The sequence below is a fragment of the Tenrec ecaudatus genome, chromosome 13 (genome assembly GCF_050624435.1).
Source record: "Tenrec ecaudatus isolate mTenEca1 chromosome 13, mTenEca1.hap1, whole genome shotgun sequence".
Lineage (NCBI taxonomy): Eukaryota > Metazoa > Chordata > Mammalia > Afrosoricida > Tenrecidae > Tenrec > Tenrec ecaudatus.
In genome coordinates, this window is record NC_134542.1 from 42,213,508 (window position 1) to 42,236,983 (window position 23,476).

Here is a 23,476-nt window from a genome sequence, read left to right on the forward strand (position 1 = left end):
GATGATTCCTTGGGACCGCCAAGCCTCTTTCTAATGGGCTCTTTGCCGTGGTCTCTATCCGGGCCCCCAGGTGGCTTGGTACGGGTTGGAGGTCAGTGAGCACCTGCATTGTTGCTTTCTTCTTTGCAGGCCTACAATGGGCACCATCAAGCCTTGGAGGTCCTTCTGCGGTCGCTGGTGGACCTGGACATCAGGGACGAGAAAGGCCGCACTGCTCTGGACTTGGCTGCCTTTAAGGGCCACTCCGAGTGTGTGCAAGCTCTTCTCCAGCACGGTGCATCCATCTTAGTGAAAGACAATGTAACCAAGAGAACCCCCCTGCATGCCTCAGGTAGGTCTTGTGAAGGGCCGTGGTTTTGGCTACCCGAACGCACTGGCCCACTGTCAATGTTGGAACATGTTCCTTCTATAGTAGATAGACTCTGTGTGCTCCTGCAATGCGTTGGCCTGCTCTGTACCTGGAGTCGAGCGGTGTTCGCTGACCAGATAGGCTGTCTTTTGTGGACACCTACCCAAAGGCTGCTGCCAAACTTTCTGAATAAAGGGTGTGTGTGTGTGTGTGTGTGTGTGTGATGTGACTTCAGAATAAGTTGGTTAAAAGCAAAAAAACCACACAGCTTTCTTCCAACTTGAGCCTCCAACGCCTGCTCACCATCAAGCGCATTAATCATTTGCCCACATAGGCACTACATAGATATTAAAGTAATGTGGGAGAGTCTCAGCGGGGACGTCAATATCATGAGGTTCAGAAAATTCATTATTATCAACCTTTGATCAGGCCAGTCAATATCCTATCACAAGGAGAAATATTTGCTTATGTGGTGAAATAATGGATGTATTGATGAAACGAATGGATAAGGAGGATTTCTTTTAAAGGCTTTCTGATTCTGGTTATTAAAAACCTTTTCCTGGACTATTAGACCTTGAAGAAGCATTTCCCTCCATGTCCGGGATGTCCAAACCTCTGAAGAAAAACCATAGAGATTGGAAAAACCTACCTACCCGGAAACGCTGGTTAATGAAACATGTTCAGCCAGGAGAGCAGGATGGATTGATGTGCTTAAATGAAAAAGGAAGATACGAGAAGAGATGCCTTTGAATTGTGTTGGTGAAGAATATGGAACAGAAGAACAAACAAATATACGTTGAAAATAATCCAGCTGGTATGCTTCCCAGAAGCCAGGCTTGCCATTCTTCCTCTCCTGCCCTTTGGACATCCCACCAGGAGGGATCAGCCCTGGGGAAAGACGGCATGCTTGGTAAGCAGAGAGCCAGCACACTCCCCGAAAGAAGAGCCTTGGGGAGCTGGATGGACACGACGCGAGGCGCGTTGCAGCACCGCGAGAGGACGGCACAGGACCAGGCAGTGTCCCACTGCAGTCTGCACAGGCCACTCAGCAGAACCAACTCAGAGGCACCCATCACACGCGGTCTTCTCTGTTTGCGCCCTGGGCCTTCTTGGTGTTCTTATAAGGTTCAAATTTAGTTCTCCTTTCTTAGGATTAGTTACCTATTGCAAGGCCAGCATCTGGCTTCATGATCAAGTAATCAATGACAATTACAGAAGAGCTGTTTTGATGGTAAACAATGATGAACCACCATTGTTCCTCCCGTGCCACGGTCATGTAGGCTGTGGTATAACGGGGCCCCCTGGTGGTCAAGAAGACTTACTCCACTTGGATTTCGCCATGCCATTCATGAATGTCCGCTGTATTGGAAGCTTATAGGGTGGCTATGATTCGGCATCGACTCGATGGCAGTGAGTAAGTTATAAGGAAGCTTTAATCTGTGCTTTAAGGATCTACTTCCTGAGAATCTCACTCAATTAATTTGAGAAGCCGACGTGTGTGTGTGTGTGTGTGTGTGTGTGTGTGTGTGTTTCAGATTCTGGGGTGCACCATGATGAACGGGAGTCATGATGGATATTAGAGGCTTGGGCACAGTACAGGGGCACGAATGATCTTCAAGCAGCATGAAACAGGCTGTCAGTCCTAGCCAGGGATAGGCTGGCTACTGTGAGACAAAGTGAGGTTGGGCAGGGCACAGTTTAAAAAAATGCTAGCAAATGTGGTGAAGAAAGCGGATGGAGCCTGGCTATCAAAAAATATAGCATTTGGGGTCTTAAATGCTTGAAGATAAACAAGAGGCCATCTAGCTGAGAAGCAACAAAGCCTACAAGGAAGAAGCACACCAGCCTGTGATCACAAGGTATCGATGGGATCAGGTATCAGGCATCAAAGAACAAAAAGCCATATCATTGTGAGCGAGGGGGTGTGCAGAGTGGGAATCCAAAGCACATCTGTAGGCAACTGGACACCCCCTTACAGAAGGGTCGTGGGGAGGAGATGAGCTAGTCAGGTGCAGTGTAGCACTGATGAAACATACAACTTTCCTCTAGTTCTTTAATGTTTCCTCCCCACCACTATCATGATCCCAATTTTACCTTACAGATCCAGTTAGACCAGAGGATGTACATTGGTAAAGATAAGAATTGGAAATACAGGGAATTCAGGACAGATGAACCCCTCAGGACCAATAATGAGAGTATTGATACCAGGAGGGTAAGGGGAAGGTAGGGGTAGAAAAGGGGAACTGATTACTAGGATCTACATATAACCTCCTCCCTGGGGGACAGACAATAGAAAAGTGTATGAAGGGAGATGCCGGACTGTGTAAGACATGACAAAATAAGAATATTTTATAAATTATCAAGGTTCCATGAGGGAGGGAGAGTGGGGATGGAGGGGGGAAATGAGCTGATATCAAGGGCTCAAGTAGAAAGCAAATGTTTTTAGAATGATGATGGCAACAAATGTACAAATGTGCTTGACCCAATGGATGGATGTATGGATTATGATAAGCGTTGTACGAGCCCCACTAAAATGATTTTAAAAAGAAGAAAAATCACAAAGATTAGAGCAGCAGGAAATAAACTGGAAAACAGACAAATAATGGGGGGGGGGGGGGGAAATGGCACCAAAAAGAACATTTCAAGTTATTTCCTTTTTTTTCTTTTCAAGATCTTAGGAGCCCCCAGTAAAATGATTTTTAAAATTAAAAAGATACTAGCATCTTCTTGCTAAAAGGCGGGGGTGGGGGGAGCAATGTGTGGGGAGCCAGAGGATTGTAGTCTGCCTCCCCATTGACAATAAGGAGACACAGGTATTCACCTGAGGGCTATTAGCTAACCTGTTGGCTAACTTCAGAAGGCATTGGATAAGGACGGCAGAGAAACTTCGTCAATGGTGGTGCTGGCAAAGAACATTGAAAGTACCCCGGAGTGCCAAAAGGACAGACAAGTGTCTTGGGAGAGGTACCGCCAGAGGGCTCGTTAAAGGCAAGCATGGCCAGGCTTCGTCTCGGTGCTCTGGGTATGTAGTCAGGAGAGAGCAGCCCCTGGAGAAGGACATCGTGATTGACAAAGTCGGGGCAGCAGACAGAGGCCCGCCACTAGGTGAACCGACACGGAGGCCACGGGCGCCGGCGCAATGTGAAGATGGTGCGGGCCAGGCAGCGCTCCGCTGCCTTGTGCAGAGGGTCACTATGGGTCAGAATCAACTCTGTGGCACCCAACAACCGCGGTTGAAAAACAAGAAACTAAAAGCTGCGTTCGCTCTCCAGCACTCTGGGTGAAAGATACACACTTGTGTGATTTTTTTTTTTTGCCCCTTTAGCTGTTTTGCCAAAAATCAGACATCTTTGTAACTCTTATGATTATGAATATTTAAAAGGTGGTCAGGCTGAGGCTGCAAGAGGAACGAGTCAAAACAAGGTGTTCCACCACTTTCACGAAACCGTCCCCGCTGTACGCCAGGGCTGCGCTCAGCTTTGTGCCCAGCGGCTCCTTTTAGGCCTGCGTCAAGCTCCTTGCATATCTCATCAGTGGTAACGCATTTAAAATAAAACCTGGGGAAATAACGAAAAAGGCAACGCCACCACATTACCTGTACTCCCACGCATAACATCTCCTCCGAGACACATAAAGGGACTGTGTCTGCCAGTCTAGGTTGATTTGAGTGGTGTCCATGAATGCCAATGAATTCTAGCATGTATTGTCCCCAGAAAATGCTCTCATTGTTAAATTAGCAGCCCCTTCGCCTGGCGGGCAATAAAAGGGGCTGTAAGAAGAGCGCTTAGCAGGGCCTTTATCAGCCTCACATAGCTGCACCTATTCCCTTCCCTCTCCACGGCCCTAATGAGGTAGATGCAGCCGGTTTATGGGCTTCTCACTGGAGAGAGGGGAGTAGGTCACGTGTGAAATTTTAAAGATACCTGCACTCCCCCAGTGGAAAGCCAGGTAGATTCCAAGTCGCTGGAGGAAAGTGCTCTGTCTACACCGGGGGCTTCTCCTGTGTGAGCCACCCAGCCCTGTGGCACCACCACCACCTTCTGCCCAGGGCACCCTGCGTGAGAAGGGCAGGGCGGGTGCTGGGAAGGGGCTCTGGATTGGCTGAGGAGGCAGAGAAGAGAGGAGGGAGAGTGCCCAGATGCCCCAGAAGGCTGTGGTTTAAGGAGCCCTGGAACCTGGGCATCCTCTAGCCTCAGGCTGCCCAGTCTCTGGAGAGAGCCCGGCTATCAGGGAACCCGCTCAGCTAATGGGCGACGAACCAGGCTTGGCAGGGTATGACTGACAGGTGCAGAGTGCACACCTTTCTGGTTCAGGATTTGCTCTAAGACTATCATTCATCAATTGCAACTGCTAGGATGTCTTAGATCACACGTGGGTATAAAACGGCCCGAAGAAGAGGCAGCGGGGCCTGTTTCCTTCTCTCTTTCCTTCCTCCCCCTTCCCCTCCCCCCCACTCCCTTGTCCCTTTCCCTTTTCCTCCCCCGTTTGCCTTTTTTTTCCTTCAAAAATGGCCTGGAGGCTGGGTAGACAGTGATTCAAAGAAAAACGGTAACTGAAAAGTCAGGAGAGGTGATCAGTCTCATACAAGGAGATACAGCTGATGTTGGGAACCAGGTTGAGCAAACCTCTCCGGTCCAGGAACCAGCACGGAGGGCGAGGTCAAGTCCCCTGATGGGAGGGAAGGGGCAGATGGGTCAGTAAAGGCACGGGCTGTCCCCGCGCCCAGGAGCTGGAGACCAAGGGATCTGTCGGCAGCAACGGAAACCCACCAATGTGGAGCCCAAGTCTGCATGGCCTCCGAGGGTGTGTGGTGTTGGTCTCGCCAAAGAATGACCACTGTTTTCTTTTTCAGTCATCAATGGTCACACGCTGTGTTTGCGGCTATTACTGGAAATTGCTGACAACCCAGAAGTGGTTGATGTGAAAGACGCCAAAGGACAGTAAGTGTTCTCGCACCTGGCCTTGGGCTGGCGGTGCAAACAGTGGGGAGTGGTTCACTTGTTAAATGGCTGGGAGGGCTGACTGCCAGTATTATAGGCTGCAGCTATACCCACCATCACCGGTTTACCTGGAACCCATTCATGGAGACCCGGAGGCGTGTCAGAATAGAGCCTGTCCCTCCTTTATTTTCCCCTTTGTGTTCCCTATTTCTATTTCTCTCTCTCTCTCTCTAATAATGGCAGGCGAAGAGCTTACACTAGATCACTTTCATCATAAAAATCCCTCAAAATTGTATCCATACTAGAGGTTTGTTTTTACATCTGTTGGCCCAGTTCCCACCCGCCATCTCTCATCATTCCGTGTGTCAGAGAGAGCTGGGCTCCACGGGGTTTTCAATGGCCAGGCTGGGGACATAGGTGACCAGGTCTTCCTGGATGGACTCCACCCCTTCTGTTCGAGGTTGAGCCCATGAACCATTGGCAGCACCCAAGGGCTCCTGAGGGGGTGTGGCTGAGTGAAACTCAAGAGTGCAGGTGGTTGTGTGCTAGAACATGGACCCAAAACAAGCACGCTGTGTGTGTGCAAACTCACACACTTGTACTGTGTCATATCTTTGTGTTCAGTGACTTCTGCACCTCTTGAGGACAAAGAACCACCTTTTATGCGATAGCTTTGCATTTTGGCCCTCTTTTATATCCCCCCATTTGTTCCCTAGTTCCACTTGTCTTACTCTCTTCCCATGAAAAAGGATAATAATAATGGCAATAGAAAGGGATTTCAGTCGGTTACCTTCATCCTAAAAATCTCTCAAAATGTTATCCTTGCTAGAGGTTTGTTTGGGGTTTTGTTTTTCCCTCTGTTGGCCTAGTTCCAACCCAGTCATCTCTTATCATTAGGAAAAGCCGAGCAGAAATGCACTCGTGTCTCCCTGCAAGGTGTGAGGGGTTCGATTTAGTGTCTGAGTCAGGGACCCCCCCCTCGTGGACACCTTCCCTCCCAGCACTAATGTTCTTTCTTCCTTTTTTTTTAGTGAGTGAGTGAGAGTGAGTTAGAGTGAGTGAGTGAGTGAGTGAGTGAGTGAGTGAGTGAGTGAGTGAGTGAGTGAGAGAGTGAGTGAGTGAGAGAGATAATGAGTGAGTGAGTTAGAGAGTGAGTGAGTGAGAGAGAGAATGAGTGAGTGAGAGTGAGAGAGCGAGTGAGTCCACTAATGTTCTTTCACTACACTTGTCAAACTCTTTTAGGCGATGAGGTTTTGTTCAATAGAATCTTGGAGAGAAGTCTCCCACATAGAAAATCTACTCAGACAGAAGAATCCCATACACACCTTTATCCACTTGCCTCTTAGCATGTTCTAAAAATGATAGCATTAACGTGAACATTTTTCTAATAAAACTCCCCTTGCCCTACTCTGCTGACCCGCCCACCCTTCGACATGTCCATTAGAGACCCAGAGGCAGAGAGTTTGTCCCACAGGGTGTGCACCACTTTGAAAACAGAAAATATTTAGCAAGTTGTCAAGGTTCAAAGAAAAACGTCTTCCCACTGGAACTGATTCGTAATCTCCTTAATAAAAACACCACCTGACTTGTTTCTCTCTCTAGAACCCCACTGATGCTCGCGGTAGCGTACGGCCACATCGATGCCGTTGCCCTGTTGCTGGAAAAGGAAGCGGAGGCAGATGCTGTCGATGTCATGGGCTGCACGGCTCTGCACAGAGGGGTATGTATTTCTTCCTCCGCGTCACTCAGTGTCTCTGCACAGAGCCTGCTGCCTGTTTCCCCCGCACCACGCCCTGCCCCTAACACACCCACTTTACTGAAAAGCATTCTCTCCCACAATGGCCAATTAACCTCCATCAGTCCCAAAGAAATGATCAAACCTTTTGCCAAGGTAAAATGTGGCAGCTACGCTTAGGTCCTGGGTGCTCTTGAGAGTTCGTGTTAGAATGGGAAAATACACACATGAACACCTACTGTTTGGAGAATTGTTTCTGCTTTCTGATTACAAAAATACATTCACAGGGTAGAAAAATTACGAAATATGAAAAAGCACAGAGAAGGGAAATCACAATGGCCAGTAATGATACCTCCTGGAGATAACTGCTTTTTGGCAAATGCATTTCCAATCATTTTTTAAAAATGATTTTTGAACAAAGAACACTAAAAACGCTGTTGTGGAACCTGCGTTTTTACTCCATTTGTACGTGGAAAGTCTTTTTCCTGTGCCATTGTTTGTTTCCTTGGGTTCTGATTTTGATTTTTGGCTCTACATGATTTATTTAAAATTCCTTTAAAAGAGAAGAAAATTTCATCATTTGCCGAGATTTCAACCTGATGGAAAGCAGACTCTTTGACACTTTGCCCATTTATAAAACACTTCATTAAAATTGAATAATTACCATATATACTCGAGTATAAGCCGACCCGAATATCAGCCAAGGCACCTAATTTACCACAAAAACTGGATTAAACATGTGCTGAAAACCTTGGCTTATACACAAGTATATATGGTAAGAAAAACAGTCTCGTTGAACCAAATTGATTACACCTCAGGAATTCTATAGGCCAGGGCAGATCTGGCCCTCTGCTTTTCTGTTACAATCCTTCACCCTCAGATGGAGAGTCGCTGGGAGAAGTCAGAGCTGGCGGGGAGGCCCTAAGGACAGCATGCACATATAACATGTCATTTTCCATTTATTTTTTATTTTTGTAACCATTTTATTGGGGGCTCTTACAGCTCTTGGCACAATCCATCCATCCACTGTGTCAAACACTTTTGTACATAGGTTGCCAATCTCATTTTCAAAACATTTTCTTTCTCCTTGAGCCCTTGGTGTCAGTGCCTCATTTTCCCTTCCCCCCTCCCCTCTTGAACCCTTGATAAATTATAAATTATTTTTGTCATGCTCACACTGACCGCTGTCTCCCTGCCTCCTTTCCTGTTGTTCACCCCGTGCCATCGTTTTCAGGCTCCAGTATGTGCATGTGTTGCCATTTACTGTAGTGTTTCTGCGTGTCGAGTAGTCACACCGTTTGCCATGGTTCTGTGTTACAAATGATGCGGAGATGGGCATCCTTGTGGACAGTCCTTTGCATGCACCTGTGTAACTGTTTTTTAAGGCATGTGAAATAAACTAGATGAAACAAAAGCAGACTATTTGGGGATGGCGTTGACCATTCTGACGACGGAAAAACGGGGAGCGCTAAGTCGTGATGTCATCAGTGTTTTCCTGGCACTTGGCTGGGAGCCTTGACATCAGCCACAGCTGAGGACAGGATTCCTGTTCCCATTGCAGTGAAAGAAGAGAACGGACTGGTCCAAGATTGATAAACAGGGTCACCAGAATGTATTCCTAAAACCAGTAGTTTCTGCTGCCGTCATGATCCCTTTACTTGGTCATACTTGGAGAGTCGAAATCTTTTCCCACGGGCGTTCCCTTGATGATCTTGATGGGATTGTCCTTTTTTAAAGCAAGGTGGAGTCGCTTGTGAGCCTAATAGAAACCCAACCTCCTTCCCCCGACGGCCTCTCTTTCGGAGTCTTCAGCTCACCTGAGGTTTGTCTTGGGTTTTTCCTTGCTGTGCATTAGATTATGACGGGCCATGAGGAGTGTGTGCAAATGCTGCTGGAACAGGAAGTGTCGGTTCTCTGTCAAGACTCCAGGGGGAGGACGCCCCTGCACTACGCCGCAGCTCGGGGGCACGCGGCATGGCTGAGCGAGCTGCTGCAGATGGCCCTCTCCGAAGAGGACTCTGCTTTCAAAGATAAGCAGGGCTACACACCGCTGCACTGGGCGTGCTACCATGGTGAGTGCTGGCCCTTGCGTTCCCACCACCGCTTCCCGCCCGCCAGACCATTAGACCTCGGAAGAAATCCTTGGGCTGCAGTTTCCAATCTCACGACACCCAACATGCCTTCTGTGAAAAACCCCTCTCTCTCCTGGCCTCCATGTTTTAGGAAAGATCTTGAGTCAAAGTTCACTTTCCAGTTGTTCGTAACATTATGGTTAATTAGACCTGCTGGTTAACAGATATAATCCATTTTCACTAGCGCTTCTGCTCTTTACGAACAAGCAGGGATGGCTCAGGAAACGATATCATATATATACACACTTCTTTATATAGAAATATTAGTATTATATATATATTATGAGGAGGTCTTAAACATTTATGGGGGAATGGAAAGATAATGGAGTTTTCCATCAACTTTGTGAAGTTGTGTATAGTATTATTTATATTACAAAATAATAGTATATAAACTATCATATATAATGCAGAATGTGTGTGTATGCTCGTGTGTGTGTGAGAGAGAGAGAGAGTGCCAGCCTGCTGGCACAGTGGGTAAGCATTGGGCTGCTAACTGAAAGGCTGGCAGTTCAACCCCACTAGTCACCTCAGGAGAGAAAGGTGAGACAGCGTACTTCTGTAAAGGTTACAGTATCTAAAACACAGTAGATCTGCTCCACTCTCACCTATGGGCCCTGTGAGTTGGCTTCTCAACAGCAATGGGTTTGGCTTGGAATGAATATATATATATATTTATTTGGTTTGGAATGAATATATATATATATTTATTTATTTCACATATATGTGTGTTCATGCTGTATTATATATAGTGTAATAGACTCTTGTAATTGATGTGTTATATTAACTAGAATTCCCTACTTTTATATCTAGGTTCTAATATCCATTGCAATGACTATACAGAACTCACAGACCACACAAAATACATGGTTAAAAGGTTTACTCGAGGATGTAACAGGCTGCAATGCAAGTGAGACATGCTCAGGATAGAGTTGTTCGTCCAGAAGTGTAGCAGAGTTTTTTCAGGGCTGCTAGTAAATACCCAAGGGCCCAGCCATCCACTGCAAGCCTCAACTCGAAGTCCTTCAGCTCAAGCTCTGAGGTCACCAAGCCCAGCTTACTAAATTAAGAGCCCAGAGGAACCCCACTTCTGTCAGCCTCAGCCCTGAGGCAGCAAGCCCAGCTCCCCATCTCATTCTACGTGCCAGCCTCCTGCCGCGAAGCACTCAGCTTTACTTGCTCTTTGGGCGGGAAGTCCACCACTGTTTGCAGCTCTGCTCCCGGCTTAGCTGCTGATGCACCTGATGTCACAGCTGCCTTCGGGATCCAGGACGTTCACTATACAGGGACCGCAGGGCCCAGAGGACACCCTCCTGGCGCTTTCTGGTAGTGAGATCCCTCCTGCTGCTTCTCAGACGGCTCATTTTATGTGCCGCAGGACGGCATGCCAGTGAATCCTGTTCACAAGTGTGCACAGATGAATCCCATCAGCATCTTCCCCCACCTTCTTCCCAGGCCCGTGTCGGCAAAGGCAGCTTGGCTGGAAGAGCCACCTGAACCAATTCACAGGCCCTGCAACTGATTCCTAGCAGATACATGATATGTCTTTCAGTAGTTCTGTTTTTGTCTCATCCACACATTTATTTTGATTTATGTGTTACTTAGGAGTTTACTTCTTTGAACAAAAAAAGAAATACATGTTAATTAGGATAATTAAAAACACAGAAATGTCTAAAGTAATTAAAATTAAGTCTCCAAATCCAATCCCACTTTCTGATTTAGTTTGGTCTGTGTCTCAGTAAACGGCATGGGGGCCACATGTGACCTCCTCCGGCTACAGCTCCACACCATCGCGACTTCACCTCGCGGTTGGTCGTAAGGCAGAGGTCAAACAGAACTCCACCCAGCGTCCTCCTTTCCCCTGTTGTGACACCAACTGTCCCTCCCAGGCTACTCTGCTTCTCTGCTGGGTTTGGTAACTTACTGCAATGGCCTCCCAGAACTCACAGACAGTACTCACAAGGATGGGGTTTAAAGGGAAGCCAACAAAAGGTTAAGGATACAATTTTGTCTACACACTTCTTCTTAGCCATATTGACAGAAATATCTTCTCTCTGATCCTCAGCCTCTCAGTGATGTGGCCCTTGGCCTCGCCTTGTTCCCTGGGCCAGGCGGCCTGCCAATCACCCTCACAGAGTCAGTGCTGCTGGGCCTCTCTGGCTCCTGGTCCCAATGCTTCGGCCTCTGCTGCCTCTACCACTTCAGACAGGGAGCTCACATGGGTTCCGTTGGTGCACTTTTTTCTCGCTCCTACTGGGTTTTCTCTCTTCTTGTTTCTGAAATAGCTTCCTTACACAACTGCCCAGTCTCCTTTATTAGCGTTTCTAGCACCCCACTTGCATGTCCCACCCAATTACTTACAGAAGAGCCATACCAAGTAATTTCACTTCCACATAGTATCTTTTGTGCTTTATATATTTATATAAACAAATATGTATTTACACTTAATATATTTATATACACATACATTTATATGCATATATTTCTCTTTATGAATATAAATATATATACATCATTTAAAAATAAATACAATAAATATCACTCTATAGTCATATAAGTTTGGTTTAGCTTTCTTTCGTTGTTGTTTAGTTAACATACATGTATTGACATGTAACATCCTTACAAGTCAATATATGTATAGACTGGTCTTTTTTAAAGTTGTATTTTTTTACAATACATGCATGCATGGAAAGATGAAATTCAAAGATAATGGAATTTTCTCTCACCCCCTTTTTTTTTACATTTTATTAGGGGCTCATACAACTCTTATCACAATCCATACATATACATACATCAATTGTATAAAGCACATCTATACATTCTTTGCCCTAATCATTTTCAAAGCATTTGCTCTCCACTTAAGCCCTTTGCATCAGGTCCTCTTTTTTATTCCCCTCCCTCACCGCTCCCTCCTCCCTCATGAGCCCTTGATAAATTTATAGATTGTTATTTTGTCATATCTTGCCCTATCTGGAGTCTCCCTTCCCCCTCTTCTCTGCCGTCCATCTCCCAGGGAGGAGGTCACATCTTCACCCCTTTCTAAGCCTGTATAGATGTGTATATCTATTCATGCTTGTGTGTGTGTGTGCGCTTCATTGTGTTGTACCCGGGATTGTTATGAGTTGGAACTGCCTCCACAGCACCTAGCAACAACATATATAAAAGAAATGTATCGGAATGTATTCAACCAGATCCCAGTTGATGAACTTCAGATTGCTCCCAGGATTTTCCTGTTATGAATCATGGTACAGTGAAGATCTGTTCATATTATGGTCCTTTAAATTCTGTCAAATGAATTCTTAGATGTGAAATGATCACAACTTTGATTTTAATAAATAAGTATCATAATTTTGTATGTCACCAAACATGCATATAAAAATACTATTTTCCCACATGTTGGCCAGCCCCCAAAGCGATAGCAACTTTTTGTTTGTGCCAATTTGAAAAGTGTATCACTGTTTTAACTGGCATTTCCCTGCCTGGCAGTCTATTTATTTCAGCTCTTTGAACTAGTGCATTCCAGTTCAATCCCAGCTGAAAATGTTCATTTCCACCCCCTCCCTCACTGTCACGTGACTCCTAGGAGCCCTCTGGGTCAGAGTAGAGCTGCCCCTGTGGGCTGCCTACACTTTAACTCTTTATGGGATAGAAGCCTTGTCTTTCTCCCAAGGAGCAGACAGTGGTTTCGAACTGCTGATCTTGCAGTTAGCAGTGCAGCATGTAACCCACCACACCAGTAGGGCTCATTTCTACCCCTACCCCTACCCTCAACATATTGAATCAGAATCTGTAGTTCAACAAGATCACCTGCTGATTCTTATGAAGATCTATAGGACTCTCTAAGAATCACCTGGGGGTCTTGTTAAACTGTAGATTCTGGGATACATATGCAAATTATCATCCGGGAGCCAGACTAGCTTGATCAGGTCCAAGTCCTGATTTATTGCTTGTTAGCATTTTCTCTTGGAGTGTTACCTTTTCTATCCATTTCCCCGTTTTCCGCTTTGTGTTGTTTTTCCTATTGAGTTGTATAGCATTTCTCAAATGTTGGGAGCTATCTTTTTCCATGTGGAGAACTTGAACTTTTATGTAGTTGAATCTGTCAGATTGTTCTGTTAGGAAATCTAGGTTTCCTGGCTTAAGAAGATGTCCTACTCCCAACCCAAAGATTATATGAACATGTCTCCCTATTTTTACCTCTATCATTTTATTTTTACATGTGCAAGTCTTTTGTTAATTCTTACATGTAGACACTACAACTGTTATTTGCAGAGAGGTTTTCTGTGTGCTTAGTGAAATCAGTGTAAGACATGTCAGCACAGTTTCATCACATCCTTTTATAGTCCATTGCGTCTGCCTCAAATAAGAGTGCGGTTTTCTGCTCATTTACCTTGGTTTCCCTCATTCCCCGTCATCAGAGGATTGTAGGTTTTCTTCCCCTAACTCTAGGGTTGGGGAGGAGGGGTGGTCAGGGGCTGTGAAGTCCCTGTTCGACTCACAGCAACCCCATGGAACAAAGTAGAACTCCCCCTGTGGTTTTCTAAGGTGAAACCTTTACCCAAACAGATGCCCAGGGAGAGCCCCCATGGAGCCATTGGGTGAGTTTGAACTACCAACCTTCCAGTTGGCAGCTCAGCACTTAACCTTGCATCATCAGGACTTCTTGGGCTCCCAACCCCCCATTGTGGTCAGCCTGTGCGAGAGCTCCGACAGGAGAGAACCGACAGGGCTGCAAAGACACAGCAGGTTTTTGTTATCATGGCAGGTGGCAAATTCAACACAGCTAGCATCCTCTTCCCTTGGGAGGGTGGCTGGGTGGACATGTCCCTCTGTTTTTAGGCCTAACCAGCTGCTAGCCGGGAAGGAAAAGCAGCCCTCTCCCATCTTCCCAGAATCCCTTTCATTGGGCATTTGGAAAGAAGTGAAAGCAATGCAAGGACCGCCCAGTCCTACCTACACAGACCCTTAGGTTGGAATTCATACAGTCCCCAGAGAATAGAATGTGTAGCTTCTGCCCTAGCTAGGCCTTGTCGGGGTGCCGGTCATACTGCTCCAGACACTGAGGAGCCTGGGACCATGTGAGTGAGGAGTGGAGGTAGCTGGATACTGTCTGAGCTGCCTAAGATTAGGAATGTTCTATATTCATACCTTCACATGCTTCTTAATCCTCTTCAGAGAAATTTCACCTTTTCTTTTTTTTTTTGTATAGAAATTTATTTATTTATTTATTTATTTTTTAATTTTAACAATTTATTAGGGGCTCATACAATTCTTATCACAGTTCATACATATACATACATCAATTGTATAAAGCACATCTGTACAGTCTTTGCCCTAATCATTTTTTTCTCCTCTTTTCTTTTTTTACATTTTATTAGGGACCACCTTTTCTTTTTTTTATGCACAACTTTTAATACTTAAAATTTCCCGCTGGCACCGTTCTAGAGAGATCCCAAGGGAACTGTGATTAACTGAGCACTGAGCACAGCCAAAAACAGAAGTCCTAGGACAACACCCTGTATTCTAAAGACAAATTGTAATGCCTTTCTTTGGAACGCACTTTATAAATCACCTTTAAGTCCCTTGACTGTGAGGAAAGCATCCCCTCAGCTTGTAAGACGGGCAGGCCAGGGGTGCCTAGGTCCCTTTTCATGTGGGAAAGCACGCCTGCCTCAGAGATCCCACGAAAGTTGCCCCAAATCACGTGACAAGTGAAGTGACAGACGGGGGCTTAGCGCATTCAAAACTTTGTTGATGTGGAAATTACCTTCCGCTTTATTGCAAAGAATTCGTCATTCATTCATTCAAAAGATGTTTGGAGCCTACGGTATTCTAGGCACTGTGAACGGGCCATTCACAACATTTCAAGTTTTTTTGCCTGAACTGTGTCGGACACTGCTTTCTATCAGTCACATCTCCTCGATGTTTGACAGCAGAAAAGACCAAGGTCATGGCTGTTGAGTTGATGACGACTCATAGCAACCCTGAAGAATAGGGTAGAACCTACCCCCATAGAGCTTCCAAAGCTGTTTTATGGAAGCAGATGCTACTTCTTTCTCCGAGGGAGCAGCTATTGGATTTGAACCACTGACCTTTGAGTTAGTGGCAAGCCATAGACCATTAGGCCAGCAGGGCCCCTCATCTGGCCAGGGTACGTAATTGTAAGTAAAGCTGCTTGTCCAGGTGAAAGTAAATAAGGAAACACTGAGGCATGCCTCTGCTAGGCTTTTTAAAAATCTATTAAGGGCTAAGTATGATTAGGAATCGATGCCGCTTGCAAATGTGGTTTCTGTTCTCTCCCTCCACCAGACCATGTGGCCTCCCTGCTTTATGCGCTCGCTGTGTCTCAGAACCCCTGTGAGCCTAGTTAATAACACTTTGGCATTTTATATATTTTAGTCGATGAAGAATGAACATTCAGCCACTTCAGGGAAAATTCATAAGCCAGAATTTAGGATGTAAAATAACCACTAAAAATAAAACAATGGATTGATCAAAGCTTCTTTCTTAGAAACTCCATAAATTCTTTTGATTCCTTGCAGGTAATGAAAGCTGTCTCGAGGTACTCTTGGAGCAAAAATGTTTTCGCACGTTTATGGGTAATCCCTTTACTCCTCTGCACTGTGCCATGTAAGTAGAGATGCTGGGTGTTACTGGTGCCGCTTTCGGTTCTTTAACAAGCCCTGCAGAAATTGCCTTTTAGGGACGGGAAAAGCATTTCGATTACAGATAAGACCAATATATTCCATCTTGCCGCTCAAGACAAATAGCTCGGATAGCAAAGCTTGGTCCCTAATGTTGATGATTTCCCAGGAGCTCTCCTCAGAGTGCCATCGCTCGGAGGTGACAGAGGCCCCAGGGTGCAGGGGTGGGCTAAGACACACCTCACACAAGGGTGACGAGCAAGTTCTGGCTCGGACGTGCCGCACAGGTGTCTGCACGTGTCTGGCTCCTTCAACGAAGTCAGGTTAAGAGAAAAAAGCCTGTGGATGATTTGAAAGATGTGCTGAGGCCAGGAAGACTCCATAGATCCCAATGCCCCCTTCTTCATCCTTTGGTAGCCCTTTTTAGTAAATGTGATTTTTTTCCCTCCAGTCTCATACTATGAGTCCTTGTTCAGCACATTCTGTGTTGGACCTGTGGGAGCGGAAGCCACTCCTTATTGCTTAGCATGCTCAGTAACTGTAAATCAGTAACTTGCATGGCCAGCATGTGAAGCAAGGTCACCTGGAATCTGTGGTCACCTGGCACCTGCCAGCTCAGGTTCACTGAGGTTCCACAGTCCACCTGAGGCACAAAGGTCCAGGGTGGCTTGTCTTTGCCCTGTCTCCAGGGCAATGTCCTTGAGGCTGTGGTGAGAAATGGGAAGGACTCCTGTCTTTCATAGTCCCAGAACCCCGGGCAGGGCCCCTGGACTATGGTCTGAGTCAACCTGGGTTTCTAAAGAGTGTTTGCGATGGAATCAATGGGCCACAGATGTTATGCATCAGAGTTTTTAAAATGCATCAGACGGTTACATATACAGTGTGCATAGGACAGCAGGATGGGAGGGGGTAGGGACATTTTTAACAAAGGGGGACTTTTTAAACTTACAATCCGCTTTCACTTCAGAATAAATGATCATGAGAGCTGTGCGTCCCTGCTCCTCGGCACCATCGATTCCAGCATCGTCAGCTGTAGAGATGACAAAGGACGGTGAGTGAACTCAAGGTAGCAGACCTGTTTCTGGAGGAATCCAAGCCTCTGCTTTGTGGCTGCCGCCTCGCCCCATGTACAGCCAATAGTCTTTTCATTGAAAAAGCAATATACGTGGGTGTGGCTTTGAAATGAAGGATTGAAAAGGGTGTAAAATTAAGGGACCTTGCCCTCCTGGCCCAGCATTCCGAGCCTCAAACGTTTTCTGTTTCATAAAAGAAAGAAAAGAAAATGTAAGATCAGAGTCCTCCGTAGAAGCAAGGATGACAAGGCTTCGTCTTACGTGCTTTGGGCCTATTGTCAGGCGAAGGGCTTCACGCTTGGTAAAGTGGAGGGACAGTGGGAGGACGAGGACTCCCGAGGAGCTGGGTTGACAGCAGGGGCAGCAACAATGGGCTCGGGCACAGGAACGCTTGTGAGAATGGCGCGGGACCGTGCAGGGGTCGTTTTGCTGTGTAGGGGGTTGCTCTGGGTCAGAGTTGACTCAATGGCTCCTAACAACAACAACAATCTCATCTTAGTACAGGGAGCTTCAGAAATTCATGGACAAATGGAATAAAAATATAATGGAATTTTTCCACGAATGTTTGAAGCCCCACACCTCCTGTCTATGCAAATGTACTGCTCTTACTCGGTCTTAGACCAAACATATAGATGCACCACGGTCTTCTTAAAACTGCATATTGCTCCACTGAAGATGCTACAATTTCATCAGCCTGCCTTTTATCAACGAGCATTCAGGTTGTTTTTAATCGTTTGCTATGGAAACAGTGGGTGCAGCAACACTCTCATACATGTGCCTGTACACACGATCAGTATATCTGGGAGAGAGCCCTAGCAGTGACATTACCGCCTACCCGTTGCCATCTGGTTGATTCTGATTCATGGCAGCCTGCGTGTGTTAGAGGAGAACTGTGCTTAGGGGCTGATTTTATTCAAGTAGATAGACTACCAGGCCTTTCTTTCAAGTCAGATCTGGGTAAACTTGAACCTCCAAACTTTTGGGTAACTGCTGCATGTGTTCATTGCATCAACCAGGAGCTACAGAAGTGAAATTGCCTGATCCAAGTTGAATAGTTTTTCACTTTCATAGCTAATGACTGATTATCTTCTCAAGGAAATCAAACATCCACATTAGATGATATGGGTTTTCTCTTTTTAAACGTGCAAATAGTCAGTTATCTATAATTAAAGGCTTAACTTCTGAGGGGGTTTCTAATTGAAGGTATTAGAGATGAGCAGGGAGTGACTGGTGACGATTAAAGGATTATCCTGACGAAAATCCTTTGAAGGAAAGGACCTGGTGTGTGCATATTGTGCGCGTTAAGAGGCCTAGGAACCAGTATCAGACATGGCATGCGGTGTAGAGAAAAAATCGAAGCACGGGCTGGTTAGGAGAAACTGAAATTGTCGATCACAGAAATATATTTTTTAATCAGAAAAATAAAGATCCCTAGATGATAGAGATGGCAAGGAGTTCCTTGGTCCATGCAAACAATTAGCGCACTCAGTGGCTAAACAGAAGGCTAGAGGGCCAAACTCACCCACAGGGACGTGGAAGAAAGGCCTGGTGATCTATTTTTTTTTTAAAAGCCTGCCATTGGAAACTGCTGTGATGCACCTTGATGTCACCATGAATCCAGTCACCGGGGCAACTGCTGCTTTTAGAGATGCCCAATCTAGGACCAGGGTCAGCGTAGAGGCATGCACACATTCCCCATCTAGAGGGCACCATTCACACAGGGATACCTTGGCGCTCACGCCTGTGTGGGCCTCAGTGGGATTTTCGATCATTATCCCTATAAACCAAGCTGTGATCAATGCTCAGGACCACCCCCTGCGTGTGGTGCTGAGAGCAGGAGCACCGCACTGACAGGAGACTAAAATGCTCCGGTTCTCCATCCTCAAGGACCCCCCTGCACGCAGCAGCCTTTGCCGACCACGTGGCGTGCCTGCAGCTGCTTTTGAGATACAACGCCCCTGTGAACGCAGCGGACAATTCGGGGAGGACAGCACTGATGACGGCGGCGGAGCACGGGCAGGCCGGCGCTGTGGGTAGGTACCCATGCGGACTTGGCAGTCGTACCCACCCCAGAATCCAAACTGCATGGAATCCAGAAATGCAATGCTGTTCGCTTGGTAGGAAAACCAACTCCCGGGGCCCCCCAGGACAGAGTAGAACTGCCCGTGGGGTTTTTACCGCGGCGAGTCCTCCGGAGGCCAAAGCGGAGCAGGCGATGGATTCTCCATTTCCCTTTCAGTTCTCAGCCAAGTGCTTATGTAACTGCTCTTGGTGTTACCCCCATTTCCCCAAGAAAGGCGGCTGGCAGTGCTACACAGGCCACCTGACTCGGTTATCTTCACTCTCCTGTTACTTGACTATTGGTGAGCCTTGTGAAAATAAACCAGCCTTTCTACAGTAAAACCTCTCAGTCTTGACAAAGCAAAGAGTCATTTTAAGTGGATATAATGGGGACAGAGGCTTTATTTAGATGTACCAAATAGGGCACTAAATTGCTCCCTTAAAAAGAAAAACGCACAATGGAATATGATTTATGTAAGCTGTACGTATTGAAAGATACCGTTTGGAATCGTATTTTCATAATGCCTAATGTGATTGATACCTGGTCCAGGTAACTAACCCTTTGTTGTTGGTGTTTTCCTGTAGATATTTTGGTGAACAGTGCCCAGGCTGACCTGACTGTACAGGATAAAGACTTGAATACGCCCTTACACTTGGCTAGTAGTAAAGTAGGTAAAGGAACTTAAGACACTGTTGGTTGATGTTGTTTTCATAGTAATACCTCTTAAGTAAGGTCTTTTTATGTCAAAGGTGTGGCTCGTGGCTCTCAATGAAGGCATACATATCCCAACATGTTGTTGCCTAGGAAGAGACTGAAAAACAGCAGACGCACCCAGGGCTCCATGTCGGTGTGCCTTCTAAGACATTGGCCTCATGGAATCTTTGCAGCGGTCTGTCTTGGTACTGTCTTTGGGGGTATTGCCAGGTGGCAGTGCTGTTTTGATTTCAAACACAAGTTCCCTAAAAGCCCAATGCCATCACCTCGTTTTTGACTCACAGCCTCCCTATACAGGGCTTCTGGGTCCGTGAATCTTTGTGGGAGCAAATAGCCTTTTTTTCCCCCGGTGGAGCAGCTGGTGGTTTTGAACTGCTGACCTTGCACTTAGTAATTCAACACTTAACCAACAGTACCACCAACGAAACCAAACCAAACTCAGTACCATAGAGCCGTCAATGGGCTCGGGCATGGGAACAGTTGTGAGGGTGGCGTAGCGCCAGACAGCGTTTCGTTCTCGTGCCCAGGATCACTGTGGGTCAGAGCTGACTCACTGGCACCCAACAGCCACAGCAGGCACAGAGCCGGTGCTGACGCATGTTGATCCTCGAGGAGCTGGCTGCCCCTGTGAGCTGCCCCCGTGGGTTTACGAGACGGACTCATTTGAGGAGTAGAAAGCCTCTAGTTTCTCCCAAGGAGTGGCTGGTGGTTTCAAACTGCTGACTTTGATGATAACAGACCAACATTTAACCACTAAGCCACCAGGGCTCCTTAAACACAGGCTGGGACCTTATTAGTATGTCTTCCAAAACAGACAGTTTCACTTTTTTTTCCTTCCATTCGAAGACACTAGAATAGCACCAATAACCACAAAGTCTGCTCAAGGCGAATGAATGCAGCCATAGGCATTTCTACCTGCCTGCTTTTTTTTTTCCTGGTATAGAGCTCAATGCTAAAAATGCATTTCTTTATAGCAGTGTGGTCACGTAACTCAAGGTTCCTGCTTCCATAAAGCAGACACGATATATAAACATAGGATCTTGCAAAACTGAGATCATACTGATCTATAACCTGCTTTAGCCATGAAACCATACATCGTGGCTATCTTCCTTGAGATGCTGACTTCTATGAGGTTTAACGAGATGTACAGCATTCTACTTTGGGAATGTGTCATCATTCATTTGCTCACTGACTACTTTTAAAATAGATCTTATTTCTAAAGATCATCTACTATGAATAATGCCTATTGCAGAGAATTTTTTTTTAATCTTGGTCATTCTTTTAAAATAAATTTCTAGGCATGGAATTATTGCATCTAAGAATATAACCCAGAGGGTCCTGTTGACATAGGCAAAAGATGAGGCTTTTTACTCCCAGCAAGGGTTGCCGTGTCAGCAACCCACTGGGGCAGTTCTACTCTGTCGTTAGGGCCGCTGGAGGCAGCGAGAAGGAGATAGACATTTACAACCCAAGCTGCCCTCTTTTAAGGTACTACCGCTTCTGCTCCCTCAGCAGTGCATCCAGCAGAGATGTCTACAGATGGAATAAGGGTCTCCCTTAAGCGTCGCCCTGTGGGTAGAGGCCGGGTGACAGCAGTGCGATGGTGCATTACAGTACCCTTGGGGTAGCAGATGCTATCAGAGCCACAAGGAATCTCAACCCTTCCTTTCCCTGGTTGTATTTTCTCACTTGATCCTTCAGGGACTCTGTGGGACCCACACGGAGGGCTCAGTTTCGGGAGTTTCACATCAAGGTTTATTTAGTGCCTTGCTTTTCAAATTTAATGTGCAAAGCAGTCCCCTGCGGATCGTGCAAAAAGGTGACTCTGTTTAGTTCTGTCTTGGGGACAGCCAGAGAGTGTATTCCTGACCTGCTCCTGGGCGGCTCTGGGACAGTCGCTCTGTGGACCACACATTGAACAGCCGGCACTTTGCTGTCATCCTGTAATAGGGCAGTCTAAAGTGTTTCCATAGAGACCCTCCTGAATGGGAGGGAAGCAGAGGGCAGGCTTTCCTGAAGTGGCCTCTCTCGATGGGCTGTCAAGGGTGAGGAGCGAAGGCACGATGGGAAGAAGCAGTTTAAGGACAGGGAGATCACTGAGCTAGGTGGTCGCGTAGGGCTTGGGGGAGGAACTGGGACAGTCCACTGGTTTGAAGATAATGGGGACGGATTTAGAGCAGTGGTTCTCAGCCTGTGGGTCACGACCCCTTTGGGAGTCGAACGACCCTTTCATAAGGACCGCCTAAGACCACCAGAAAACACATAAATATTTCACGATATATAATTACCTATTGTTTTATGATTAATCACTATGCTTTAATTATGTTCAATTTGTAGCAATGAAAATCTGTTCTGCATATCGGATATTTACATGATGATTCATAAGAGTAGCAAAATTAAAGTTATGAAGTAGCAACAAAAATAATTTTATGGTTGGGGGTCCCCACCACATGAGGAACTGTATGAAGGGTTGTGGTGTGAGGAAGGCTGAGAACCGCTGCTTTAGAGGAGGCTCTTCATTCCAGCTGCAATGCCACCTGCCTCAGCCCCCCGTGACGTTCATGGTAACCATTACCTTAGAAATAGTGATATTTTAGACCAAAGTCCTAGTGTGGTCTGACCATAAACGCTTCATCAGAATCTGAGCGTTTACGTGACCCTTTCACCACTGGTTTTCCAGAAGAAAAAAGCGCACTTGAAAAATAGCCTCACAGAATGTGTTCCGGCAAAGGAAATCCGTTTTCCAGTGAAAGCATAATGGAGTCATTTATTTTTTTATTTCCAGGAACTTGCCTGTGTCTTATCACTCTTTTTCTTTATTAGGGTCATGAAAAATGTGCCTTGTTAATACTTGAGAAGATCCAAGATGAGAGCCTTATTAATGCAAAAAACAACGCACTGCAGACGTAAGTGTCCATGTCTAAAGTCCGACGCAAACCCAGATTCAGGCGGGGATGCAACAGCCCCTACGAGCCTGCTCGTCCCCCAGCTAGTGCGGGGACGCGGTGGGGAAGACGCGGTCCTGGCCCCACACTCACGAAGCCTGCGCTGCGATCCATGATGCTGGCCAAGCCCTGGCCTTCCTGACTCACTGACCTTCACCTGTATGCGACCACAGGCTTTGCGAGGCCCGTTCTATGTACTGAGATTTCCAGCACACTGTTATGTCATGGCCTGCCATGTTTGGGGAAACTGTACAAATGTACAGAGGGGGTTCCAAAAGGCGATGGAAAACCACCATTACCGTTTAGCTCCATGAACTGACTGAAGCCCTTATATTATCAGCATGATTCCCTCGGGGGCTTCCAACACTTTATGGGGAAATGGAATTCAATGATAGTGGACTTTTCCCACAGACTCTCTGAAGTCCCCTTAACTTTCTCACTGTGAAAGGACAGTTTTGAAAAACAAGCTCCCAGAATACTCTTGAAAAGTTTCTAAGCTATTTGTCTTAAATCCATTTCAATATAATTCAGTGTGACTCTCAGTGCAAAAGACCCAAAAGCTGCTTCATTTTCTATTTTAAGAAATTATCTGTGCATTTGCTTTAAGGGCAGAGAAATATTAGGGCTTTTATTTTTTTAAATAGGGCTTTTATTTATTTTAAAAATAATTTTATTGGACTCATCACAGTCCGCACATACATCAATTGTGTCAAGCACACTTACACATTCATTGCCCTCATCATTCTCAAAACATTTGCTTTCTGCTTGGGCTCTTGCAATCAGCTCCTCAATTTTCTTTTTTTTTCCTCTCCAAAAATAGAGCATTTATTATAAATATTTTTCCTACTCGAAAGTCCAAACCCTTATATAGCAGCATTTGCTGAA

General features: G+C 46.1%; 1 protein-coding gene across 3 annotated transcripts in view; it reads left to right on the forward strand.

Annotated features, from left to right (window-relative positions):
- The window catches only part of ANKRD44 (ankyrin repeat domain 44), a 352,825-nt gene that overhangs the window by 323,181 nt on the left and 6,168 nt on the right, over positions 1 to 23,476 (forward strand). For all 3 annotated transcript variants that reach the window (XM_075529200.1, XM_075529203.1, XM_075529202.1), the window contains exons 18-26: positions 130 to 331; positions 5,202 to 5,289; positions 6,892 to 7,009; positions 8,880 to 9,096; positions 15,696 to 15,783; positions 16,765 to 16,848; positions 18,758 to 18,903; positions 19,517 to 19,599; positions 22,470 to 22,552. In XM_075529200.1, the coding sequence (XP_075385315.1) occupies positions 130 to 331; positions 5,202 to 5,289; positions 6,892 to 7,009; positions 8,880 to 9,096; positions 15,696 to 15,783; positions 16,765 to 16,848; positions 18,758 to 18,903; positions 19,517 to 19,599; positions 22,470 to 22,552 (1,109 nt within the window). The remainder of the gene's footprint in view (positions 1 to 129; positions 332 to 5,201; positions 5,290 to 6,891; positions 7,010 to 8,879; positions 9,097 to 15,695; positions 15,784 to 16,764; positions 16,849 to 18,757; positions 18,904 to 19,516; positions 19,600 to 22,469; positions 22,553 to 23,476) is intronic.